At 38.5% G+C, this 13,043-nt stretch overlaps 1 protein-coding gene across 1 annotated transcript in view; it reads left to right on the forward strand.

Moving 5' to 3' along the window:
- The window catches only part of LOC122794902, a 2,498,277-nt gene that overhangs the window by 374,895 nt on the left and 2,110,339 nt on the right, over positions 1-13,043 (forward strand). The window contains exon 4 of the mRNA XM_044063498.1: positions 12,382-12,512. Within this exon, the coding sequence (XP_043919433.1) occupies positions 12,382-12,512 (131 nt within the window). The remainder of the gene's footprint in view (positions 1-12,381; positions 12,513-13,043) is intronic.

Here is a 13,043-nt window from a genome sequence, read left to right on the forward strand (position 1 = left end):
CCTTTCTAAAGCCTTTGACACTCTCTCACCCACTCCTTCTAGATAAACTCACTAATTTACATTTCTCTCCCCCTACTATCTCCTAGTTCTCCAACTATCTCTCTACCCGCCAGCAATCAGTTAAGTGGCTCTCTGCGCTATCCTCCCCCCTCACTGTACAAATGGGAGTCCCCCAAGGGTCCATACTTGGACCACTACTCTAATATTTTCACCAACTTGCTCTACTCATCTTGTCCCCAGTCATCTGTTGTGCAATCATCTGTTGTGCAATATGCTGATGACTCAACTGTTATAACCATTGCTGACAACCCAACTGACCTCCACTCAACTACCCAGGCATCCTTCCACACCATTGAGACTTGGCTTAGTGATAACAAACTAATACTTAATCCAAGAAAAAAACTAAGCTCCTACTCTTCCTCCCTAAAACATCACCACACTCAAAAGTACATTTACCATCTTATCCTGCAACAACACTATCATCTCAGCTGAATCTAGCACTAAATTGCTAGGTGTTACAATAGATGATCAGCTTAAGTTTGATCTCCATATTACTAACTCGGTAAAAAGAACTCATCAGAAACTTGGCCACCTTTTCCGTAGCAAGAAATTCTTAACTAACACTGCCCGAATAACTGTCTCCCAGGTTTTATTACTCCCATCACTCCTGTACAGCTGCCACATATTCACAAACCTAAATTCTACACTTATTTCCAAGCTTGAAACTACCTATAATAAGATCACCAGATTTGCAGCTATCCAGACCTACAAGTCACATCACTGCTTAACGCTACAGCAACTAGACTGGCTAGAATTCCCTCAGCTGCTCCAACTATACCAACTACAAATCATCCACTCTATCCTCTATCTACCCTCCTCCTGCCCCAGCCTCTCCACTATCGTATCCAAATATTCCCCTGCTAGGACGCTACGCAGCTCAAATCAAGAATTATTCGACGTCTACAAACCCAAAACCAAAGTACGCTGCCTTCTCTATAACTATAACCCAACTACATCCTGGAACCAACTCCCCTTAGAAATAAAATCCCTCCAGCATAGCAAATGTTTCAAATTAGCCACAAGGAAATACCTAAAAACAAAGTGGGTCTTGCCACTGTAGCCAACCACCCTGAAACCACCATCCTTTCACCACCTCATTCTTAATGTATCTCTAACACTATTCCCCTGCCTCTTCTTACCTCTGTCTCCAACCACTCTTAATTCTTACAGTCTCAAAACAACCTACCTGTCTAGTCTGTCTGCTGTACTGTACCTCCCCTACATCTCCTACTAGCCATTCTTAATTTCCTTTCTTGTTTCTTAACTCCTGTATAACTAGATCCTACCCACTTTAAATAAGCATCTGCCTATGAACTCATTTTGCTCTAAGCAGCTTAAATAATATTGTAACTAGTCACATTTTCTTCTGCTAATTGTTTAAAACCTTGTTTGTAACAACTCACATACTTGTCTGCCAATTGTTAATACTCTGTGTAATTGAATTGCCTGAGGAGCTTTTTTTCTCTCCAGGTCTCTGCTTGTAAGATCCTATAGCTGATTGTTACTACTATGTTACTAAAATTTAATAAATTGTTTTCTAGTCCTGAGGAGCTTTTCTCCCCAGGTCTCTGCTGAAAATGAGCCAAAAGCTCAGCCAGACTAACCCGGTTAACAAATGTAAAATAAATAAATAAAAATGGGTTTGTATCATACAGAGAAACTCCCAAAAGGATAATACCAAAGCACACCCAGTGGCTAGTAGTGGGTGTGAAGAACTTAAGGAAAAGAACTTCCAAAAAAATCAGTCATGTTTAGAAGAATCTGTTAATCTCTTGACACAGTCTGTCAAAAACAGTGGAATGTCCACTCCTTGACATTGTCTGGATTTTTGCAAGGCATGGAACTCTCGTGATATTTATCTCTCTGATACAGAATGTGTAAAATGATTGTGGAAACTCTGGAATTGTATTTATGGTGTAGTGCATGCTTCAGTTTACTGGTATAACAAAATGAAAACAAAATTTAAAATTAAGTCAAGAGGGGAGAATTTCACAGGTCGCCCTTGCTTTGTTCTACTGGCTTAGAAGCAAGTAGTAACCTCACTGGAGTGCTTGCCTTCCATGTGCCTTACTTTATATTGGATGTCTCACAAAGCTTTGCCACTTCAGTTCATCCCTGCTTGAAAATCACCCTTTCAGGTTGGCCATGAAGAGCATGCCTGGTTTTGTTACGTGGGATCAGACTTTGCTATTATTGATACAGTGATGTTAGTATACCATCAGAAATACATAAATGAAATGTTCATTTTATTGTCATAGAAGCTTTAAGCATAGTGAGGTGGGACATCCCCCCAGTACAATGACACACACAACTAGCACAGTTGAAAAGGGCTTGGGTTGAAAATAGGACAGATTCAAGGGCGCCCGCAGGCAGGTGCAAGGGGGTGCACTTGCACCCCCCTGGAATCGGCTGACTAGATAATTTAAAAAAAAAGTTTTTTTTTATGTACGTGCGTTCTTCTTTAAGAAGAAAGAAGTCCGTGTGTGTTAACAGTCCAGTCGCGGGCGTGACATCATCACTCTCGAATATGTAGAAGTTTGTGAGCGGAGTTTACAAGGATGGCTTTGCAAGCGGGATGATTCGAAGGGAATAGAAGATGGCTGGGACCTGAAACGGAATAGCAAGCGGGACTCGTGGGAGTAAACAGACGGAAGATGGGACACTTCAGGTAGAGTTGTGTGTGTGTGTGTGTGTGTGTGTGTGTGTGTGTGTGTGTGCGCGCGCAGTGTACTATAGGGTTGCCAACTTGCCACCTTTTCAAATGTCCAAAGTGGGACATTTGTGGTACACACGTCAGATTTTGCAGGCCGAAACATACCCACGGCCAGTACAAAGTGCACAACTTCACTTTTTTGCCCAAGTAAAAGATTATTCTTGTAGCATTTTAGTTGCTTATTCTGTTTCTTATAACATTTAGGTGTTTCAGATTCAGAATAACTGTTTTATGCAACCATTACAAAAAATAGGAAATAGTTTTGTTCTAAAATCTCAGGACATTTGCCATTTTACATTTTTTGCAGGGCACAATTGGCCAAGAGGGACTGTCCCTCACAAAGTGGGACAGGTGGTAACCCTAGTGTACTATTGGTTTATATAAAAATGTGAGCAGAAATTGTGTTTGCTGTCTTTGATGCTTAATGAAGGAAAAATTGTTACTTGTTACTGATAGCTTTGGATATGCTTAGCATCACAGTACAAAAATCATTTATTTTTCCAATAACTGCTTTATGCTATTCAGGGTTACTGAACTAAATGGACACAGAGTTTTAGATGAAAAGTACAGTAGGAGACAAACATCTTAATGTGACATCACATTCTGTTGTTAAGATCTAGGAAAGAAACCAAATTTCTGACTATAATTGGAGGCAAAGGTATGGAATAAACTATATTATGGCTAATAGCTGTGCAAGACAACTTCATGCTTACATCTTCCTTGTAGCTGTCGGTTCCAATATCCACTCAAGTAAAACTCATCTCTTACAAATTTCATTTGCTGCCATGCTGGTAGATGTTTCTACAAGCAATTAGTTTTTATTTTCAATGTTTGTACAAGATCCTGAACTACTGGAAAATATCTGTATAAATGGAGAAAGGTTACTGTTCCCAAGAGCTCTTTTATTAGATGTGGGCATAATGTGTCAATACTATTTAGTCAGTATAGCGTTCAGTAAAGCATCAGAAAACAGGTGAGAAATATGTATATATTTGATATCACTCTTAGAAATAGAGCTGCATTTAGTGGTTTCTTCTCATTCCTGCTTGGTCTGTTTCAGAAAGTGTTTCAACTCTTTAGTATTCTTAAGGACAGAAGTCACATAAAATGCTAGCTGTGTATCAAATTCATGTTCACTAATACAGCTTTGATGTGTTGAATTAAAAATATGCAGTATTCTATGTAAATGTTGCACATTAAAAGATTCCATTTCATTTGAGGAAGTTCTGTACACGGATGTGTAAGAATGGAAAGGACATCATGGCCGCCAGAGTCAAATATTGTATGTATTACCACATTTGCAGCTATAATTTCACATGGTTAGTGTGTGTGTGTGTGTGTGTGTGTGTGTGTGTGTGTGTGTGTGTGTGTGTGTGTGTGTGTGTGTGTGTGTGTGAAATGCCCCAGGTGTACATGGTGGTGGGTAGAGAATAAGGCTTGAACCCTGTACCTTGGGCCCAAGTGGCAAGAGCCTGAATTCCCTACCCACCACCATTTGTAAAAATGTTGCAGGATTTTCCCTCATACTTTTTCTGTTCCTCATAAAATCTGTGGTTTCTGCATTTGTGTCCTTGTTGCCTGACAGCTACGTGTTCTCTAGTTTTATTCTTGGCTGTCTGGAGTGTTTCTCCCTGGGCCTCTGCTAAAAATTAGAATTTTGTGTCAAAGTCAGACTTTCCTGGTTAACAAATGTTAAAAATGGACACATTTCAATATCAGACTTCATATTCTTCAGAAAGTGCATGGTAACAAAAGCTTTTATTCTAGCAATTTCTAAGTGTACAAGATGGATATTTGAAATATATCCCTGTGTTTGGGACTGTATCCCCCCCCCCCATTATTGGCTTCATCCAGGTTTTGTGCTAGGGTTGAGAGTTATGGTAAGAACTAAATTCACTGAATATGTTTGGGGGCTGTATTCACCCAGTATTGGCTTTGTTCAGGTATTTATTGGCTTCATCCAGTTTTTTTGCTAATGTTGAGAGCTATGGTAAGAACTGATTTCATTGAATATGTTTGGGGGCTATGTTCTCCCATTACTGGCTTTGTCTGGGTGTTATTTGCTAAGAGGTTGAGAGCTATGGTGAGAACTGAATTCACTGAATGTTTGGTGGTTGTAGTCACCCGTTATTGGCTTTGTTCAGGTATTTTGTGCCAAGAGGTTGACAGCTGTGCTATGGTGAGAACTGAATTCACTAAATGGTAGCTATTTAAGTTTTTGTCTTCCTCTTTCACAAAACAGCTGATTTGGCATAGTGGTATGTTGCTCTGTTTTTCACGGAGTCCCCTGGGTTCAAGACATGGCAGTGAAATGTATGGTGGTAACGCAGCATTTTATTCTAGCAACTTTCAAACATTATACAAGCAATGTTTAAAATGTCCCTGGTTTTGGCCTTTTGTCCCCTCCCCAATAAATTTTGGCTTTTTCCAGATTTCTTGTGCTGCAAAGTTCAGAGATACAGCTGAGTGTCGAGTAGATTTTACAAGGAGCTGAGAGCTGCAGGGGAGCAAAAGTTTAGTGCTGCTTATGTTTAGTCTGCTTGCATTGTTAATAGCACAACAGATAGTGTACTTACTTTAGATGCTGAAGGCTGTGGGTTCTACTCTCACAGTAGGTAAATGCATTGCTGATGCTGTAGTGTGTTGTAAAGGGGTGGATGCTGCAGTCTTTTGGCAAAGATACCTAGTAACTATGGAACTGTTAACAGTTTGCTATCCATTCCCTATTGCGTTATTACTAGCTTTTCATTTTTTATTGCATGCAACAAAGGCAAGTTATTCTTCAAGGGTAACAGGCACTTTATTTGTAGATTAAACAATGACATATAAAGTGTTTGCTAGCAGCAACCTCTTTATTAGTTACAAATTTCTTCAATGTGGATTTTACTACTTCAGAGATTGTGTATTTTTACTGATACTGGTGGACTTGAGTAGACTTTATGATGGAAATGTTCTGAATTGGGCAATTTTGTCATTGGTGGATGCTTTTTGTTTCATTGTTTACTGGAAAAATGTTCAAAGCAATAAATTTAAAATGCCCTCTAACAACTGTACTGCATTGTACAAGGAATATAATGTAATAGTCAGGAAGGTGTATCAAAGAGCATGTTTGTTATGTTCGAGGGGCCTATGATTTTGAAGACAGCCCAGAGTTAATATTTGCCATTGGCAAAATGTATTTTCTGTGAAAGTGGTTTTCAGTGCTGTTTAAAGGGCAGAGAAGTTTTAATGGTAATCTATTTTCATTGTGAAACTGCATTGCTTTAATAGATATGTATTAGGGTTTGTGCTGTAAAATGCAAAATAAAACTTTCAAATGAAATCCTAAATCATCGCAGAAGTAAAGCAGTATGCACATTAGTGTTTATGGTAAATGGGGCAACATAACCAAGGAATGGGACATTGGAATGGCTGCAGGGGGGAGGCTCCATTTGACCATAATTTTGTGAGGGGGGGGGTAGCAAACTCATACAGCCCCAGTTGAACTATACCGCTCAGTTGTCCATATCTTTGCAGAATGAATAGATATTTGCTGCTTATTTTTGGTTTGTTCCTCATATAATTTGTGATTTTCTAGCAAATCATTTAGGAATGAAGCCATTAAATGACAGACATTGAGTTTCAGATGTCATAACCTTCAGAAAATGCATGCTAATGCAAGACTGTCTAAGTTTTATAAAGAGCAGTTTTAGTAGTGTTTGTATGTTCCCCAATATATTTGGCCTTGTTCAGATTTCCTGCATTAAGAGGTTGAGAGGTACGTGCAAATCACTTTGTAGATTAGGAATATCCAAACATCTCAATTGTCCCCAATTCTGGCTCAAAATGTTGCTCTCCCTAATAATCCCTCCTCCAAAATGACAATTTTGGAAGAAAATGTGGAGGGTTTACAATTATATATAACTGTAATGATCAGTTATAGATTACCTTTATTTCAGAAATGCATGTGGATGCTCTTATTTTGTTAGCTGCTCAAGTTAACTGTTAATATTAAAAGGTGTCCCTTTTTGACAGGTATTTGTGCATTACATTTTGGTCTGTTTTTCATAAAATTGTGGCTTTCTGGCAAATTAGTGGCAAGTCATTAAAGATTGAAGTTAGAAAATAATGGCAGACATTTGAGTTTCATATTTTATACCCTTCAGAAAATTTGTACTAATGTAAGATCTACCTGTTCTGTTTAAGTTAATAAGAGCAATATTTAAAAATTGGCCTTATTTTTGGGACTGTCCCACTTCTAGTTCTATGTATGGCTTTGTCCAGATTTCTTGCTCTGAAGTTGAGAGGTATGAGTGTCAGAGCCATCACTGTCAGCCAGAGACATTTCAAATTATGACATACTTATTGCACCCCATCCCCCATTGTAGTGGCTCTGGATGTGCCCAAGGAAGGCAAGGAGCAGTTATGCAGTGTAAGTGTGCAGAGTATTCCCCCATCCAAGGTAGATCACAAATATGACCATGGCTTTTCATCTGTCCTTGATTTTGCAAAATGTTCTGGTTTTCTATCAGATTTTTATACTGTTGATTTATGCTTCTTATTATTCAGGAACTGCATGCTGTCACAGTGCCCTGTTGCTCTGTTTAAGTAGCCATGGTTTAATGAACATCAGGTAAGCTTGTCGGAGATTGTAAGATGCAAGTAAGCTTTAGTAAGCATATTGTTAAAGAATTACCAGCATTGAAAGCCTTTTCGTTGTTGCCATGCAAAGAATATTTACATGACTAGATAATGTATAAGCCTTGGGTATTGAAATGCATATGACAGTATTTGTAATAAAAGGACAGGATTACAGTATTTTCAGAAGCTCATTACATTTTATTGGAGACCAGTGTCTTATAGCAGTGTCTGTGTGTTGGTACACTTGTAGTTGGGTGGCTTTAATGGTATATGGTAAATAAGCATTGCTACCTTGCTTAAAAGCCAAGCCCTGCAACAACCATCTCCACACTGAAGTCAAAACACAATAGCTCTGGTGGGTAAATGTACTCTGTAATAATCAAAAAAGGCAAATGTTTGAAATAACTACAGCTTATGTGCAAACACAATAGGTAGTGATGAAACAATGCTCTGCTAAAAATGCTTTAATGCTCCACATTGCTGAGCTGCAGATCAGTTTATCACTGGCTACCAGGATTTCACCCACTTCAGATCAAGCACGGTGCCGTTCAGTGCAACCTTCCCAGAACTAATTCAAGTCTGGCCAGAATTATTTGGTGTGTGTATAAGAGGGAGGTAGCATACCCTCAGCTGTCCAGATTTTTGCCCCATATTCCTCCTAAAAGGATTGAAGTTGCTAAATGAGATTTCAGTTTTAGATGTCATGTCATTTAGAAAATGCATACTAACACAAATCCTGCTACTCTTGCAATTTTCTAAGTTTCTGAGAGCCATATTTATAGTCTGTCCCTATTTATTTTAGGCTTTGTCAAGATTTCTTGCACTAAGGTTGAGGTCTTGAGGGGTGTGGTATGTTTGTGAGAGAGAAAGTGAAATGCCCAAGCTAGAGTTAGCAGGTAGAATTTTCAAGTGCATTTTCAAGGAACTGTGAGTTTTAAGGGAAGCTAAGTTCACTGCTGCTCATGCCAAGTCTGTTTACTATGTGCAACTGTTTTGTTTAGCAATTGGTGTCTCTATTGTGGTATAAAGCTTTAAAGCTATGTTAGTAGCACCACAAGTAGAATACTTGCATCTTAATGTAAAGGCTTGAGGTTCTATTCCTACAGCATATACATTTGTATGCTGCAGTCCTCAGGATGTCCTCCTTTGGATGAGATGCCTAATAACTATGAACCTGTTTTTCAGCTTGTCATCCATTTTCTATTGCAATATACCAGCTTACCATTTTTAATTTAACATAGGCAATTTATTCTTTGACGGCAGCAGGCACTGAATTTGTAGATGAAACACTGAAATATACAGTTTTCTAGCAACATCTTCATTAGTTTCAGATATCTTTAATGTGGAATTATTCAGATTACTTTTACTTGGCAGAGACACTCAAAACAAGTGTTGCTGTATAATACAAGATATAGAATTCAATTATATATTATAATTAATACAATCAGGTAAATCAAATAACTTTTGCATGACCCTAACGTTGTGCAAGGAACCTATTGCTTGAAAACAGTTCAAAGGTAAATAACCTGCCACTGGCCAGATGCATTTTCTTTGAATGTGGGTTTCATTGCTGTTTCATTGACTGAGTTTCAAAAGTAGAGAAACTCTAATGCCAAGTCTGTTTTCATTGTAAGACTATTGCTTTGTTTAGGTTTAGTAAAAGTCTCGGTGTTTGGGCTATAATGTTTGAAATAAAAGTTGTAAATTAAATCCAACTGCCTGTAATCATTGTAGAACTAAAGCATAAAACAGTATGCACACATTTGAACAGTGTCTACAGTAAATGGGGAGAAATAGCCAAGTAATGGGACACTGGAATGGCGGTGTGGGCGGGGCTTGGGGTGGGTGGTCTTGGGCGGGGCTGTGTTGGAAGGGGGCGGGGTGAGCTATGTGGGTGGGGCTCTGGGTTTGCACCCCCCTGCAAAAAATCCTGCGGGCTCCCTTGGACAGATTCCATGGGTTTCTACACTAATTAGGCAAGATCTCAACTTTGATGCTTCCGTTCTGGCATGCCGTGCAGAACATACCATTATACACTCATTGTAAACTCCATCCTCTAAAGGTAGTTCTACAATTTCAACCCCTTGGGAAAAGTGAATCTCTGAACTGTAACTAATTGTCTTTAGTGATGTTTCAAATGCTTATTCCCTTGATGGTGCCACTCAGGGGAAATTGTTTTGATGAAAGAACAAGAGAAATACTCACTCCTTTAATGCCAGTCAAAAAGAATTAAAGGAATGGTATACAGTACCCCAGCAGGAGAGACACTTGCCATATCAGGCAGCCTCAAAAGGGCACTCTTTCTAACAGCACTCTCTTTTGAACTCCTCTCTAGTTCCAATATGTGACAACTTTTAGGCAATCTGTATCCCAGATAACTAACTATTCTTTGGTTGAAGCACGTAACTCTACAAATCCTGTCTGAGAAAAAAGCCTTGCCTAATCATCACTGGAATTAAAGAATACATTAATTTGTAGAATATTCACAATGTTGTTGTTGTCTTTCGGCTTTTCCCAGTTAAGGGTCGCCACAGCGGAACTCCGGTCCACTAATGATTGGCAGTAGATTTTCACGAATGCTGAGGTGCCAGCTCGACATTCAACCTTCAACGAAGGCACGCCTATTTACGCATGTCTTTCGAACGCCCACCCAATCGCGGGGAGGACATGCAGACTTCACACAGAAGGCACTCCCCACACTCCAGCCGAGAATCGAACGGGAGAACCTCTTGCTGTGAGGCAACAACGCTACCACTGCACCACGTAGAATATTCACAATATGCTACTGAAAAAACAGCTGGTATATTTTCTTGGTTAAAAGGCGGATTCCATCCTTGGACCTGAAAAGGTAACTGAAGAAGGAGCATGGCATACTGACTGCTAAAGCAGTATACAAAGTGTTAACCAGTGATTTTCTTCTTAAAGAGAGATGAGGAGATTGTCAAGTCTGCATTTATTTAATTTATTTGCGACTTTTGCAATAGCAACCGTTTTGTGGGAGACTTTTTTATTTATTTATTTTTTTTTTTTTTTTGCAGCAATGCTTTATGACAGATATTTTGCAGCAGTATATGCTTAGGACAATGAATTTGTATTTTACAGTAGTACGAATTGTGGGCTTTGTGTGTGTGTGTTTATTTGTGTATGTGTGTGTGTTCCTTTTTGATGTTGTCTGTGCAGTTTAGATGCTCATAAGAATAAATTCCATGTTTTGAAAACGCAGCTAGCTTGACCAGGCTTTTCAGTAACAGAATACTGAGTTTATTTCTGTTAACAGTCTTCCATGTTCTTTACTGCTTTGATTCTAAGCCTTGGTTTGATGTCTGTGTGCTTTACTTGATTGTCAAGCTCAACCAGAATTTCTTTCATTTACTTCTGAGTAATTTTAGTGCAGTAGCTGTAATTAGTTCAGCAGCTATATTGCGGTTGTAGAACAGACTTTATTACTGTTCTGTTTCCCATCTTTATCTTAAAAAGGGTAAGGGGAGATGCCCTTATTTTATGGTGGTGTTCCCAACCTATTAAAGTTAGTAATCAATACGACAGTGTAAGCCCCACAGCAGATGCATATATGACCTGTTAGAAAGACCTCAGCAAATCAACGATACATGAAAAAATGACAAATAGAAACTTCCCATGATCAAGGCATTGTGATGTAGTTTCCCCCCTGGAAAATGATTTATTGCGCTGGATTAAAACATGTAATGAGACACAGCTTTTTAATAATGCACTCCAGCTAAAGAAACAAACTCCACTAGGTTTATATGTGTTTCAGCCTTTTGGGACCCGAGTTGTGAATGTGAGTTCCAACACATTCAATTCAACAAGAAGCCTTGATATTATTTGCCGTATGAGAGATTTCTAAATAAGGAAGAAACAAGGAAGCAAAAGTTAGACAGCAGAGTATGTAGGGCTTAGCCAAAAAGTGCCTGGCTAAACAAATATTTACAAAAACATGTATAAATTCCCTTTTATTAAGGCATTATGAGGGATATACAAATTTACAATAAAAATGTTTGTTACAGTTGCTTAAAAATTCCTAGTGAAGCACTGATCTAACTGACTTAAGGTGACACTTAACATTGACTTAAGGTGTTTTAGACAGTGAGCCAAACTGCTGACTTTCCACTGTTTTCAGTTTCCTAATGAATGATTGCATCTAACTGCGGTGGTGGTGCTGCGGTAGCGTTGTCGCCTCACAGTAAGACATTGTCCTGTTCGATTCTCAGCTAGAGCGTTTTCTGTGTGGAGACATGCGTGAATGGGCGTACCTTCGTTGAAGGTTGTGCATCAGAGCCGGCAACTCGGTACGTAAAAATCTACTGCCAATCATTAGTGGACCGGAGTTCCGCTAGGGCGACCGCTAACCGGGAAAAGCCGAAAGACACAACAATGAATTATTGCATCTGAACGTATTGTCTCACAACTCATCAAAACAATGAGTATTTAAAAGTTGTTTTTCTATTTAAGAGAAAAACATGTTCTTCCCACCCATACACCTAGGTTACATAAACAAAGCCCAGGTCGCATGACCTAGAGGAAATGAGTGAAAAAAACACTTTTTTACAAGGTCATTTTTCAGTTATTTGCATTTGCAGTAATCTCAGAGGTGAAGAATCATTAGGTTTCTACTTTTTCCATTGTTTATTTGGACTTTGTATTTTTCTAATTATGTTATATACTTAAAGGGAAATAGTGATGTAAAATAAGCTAAAGTCAAAAAAATTGCATCACGTTTTTTGTGGAGTCTCATTAACATTAATTCTATCAGGCTAAAAACTTTAAAATTGTAAATGTGTATGACTGATGGCCATTACAGATCATGTGTATGCATTTAAGTGGCCTGTCTGAAAACTTCAGTGTAAAGTCTTCACTGTCGACCTTTTATATACTTAAACTTGTATCTTGTATCCTAAGATGCATTTTATAAGAAGAGTGTTTTATGTGAGTAGAAGAAGATGGAAAGACTAATTCCTTTTGATGTGCAGGTATCCGTGTGGTTAGTAATGCCGGTGGTGTGAACCCTCATGCATGTGCTTTGGCACTCCAGGAGGTTGTAAAGAAGGCAGACCTTGACATGAAGATTGCTGTTGTCACTGGAGATGATATAATGGCAGAGGTAAAGCCGTTTTTGGTTTATTATTTATTGATGTTACCAATGAAAAATATGTTTTATGTTTATATTTTTTTTTTTTGAGGCTGACAGTTTTTAGTCAGGTGGCTCATCAATTTACTATACACAAAGACATTACATCTAATTGTGTAGGTTTCACCAGGATTCATGTTAAATGTCATTGCAAAGGATTGGCTATATATCACTGCTTTATTATTTTCTGGTAACATGGCAAGGGGCATCCTACAGTGAAGGTGTGGAGACTTAAAATCACATGAGTTGACCCAAGTCAGACTCAGACTCAAGACATATAAGTGTTAATGGGACTTGCTTGAGAAAATATAAAATGAGACTTGAAATGACTTTGACTGGAAAATATTTAACTTAGAACTTGAGGTGAATGGGTTGGTAAGACTCAGAATTTTTATTTTACATATATCCAGTATTTCCAGTGATATTTCTTTTACAAAATGAAAAGGGCTTCTTAATATTTTAAAATTTGACACTTCTCTGAGTTCTGATTGGGTCTGGTTTATC

Source organism: Protopterus annectens, chromosome 2.part1 (genome assembly GCF_019279795.1).
Source record: "Protopterus annectens isolate FY-2018-M chromosome 2.part1, PAN1.0, whole genome shotgun sequence".
Taxonomy (NCBI): Eukaryota; Metazoa; Chordata; order Ceratodontiformes; family Protopteridae; genus Protopterus; species Protopterus annectens.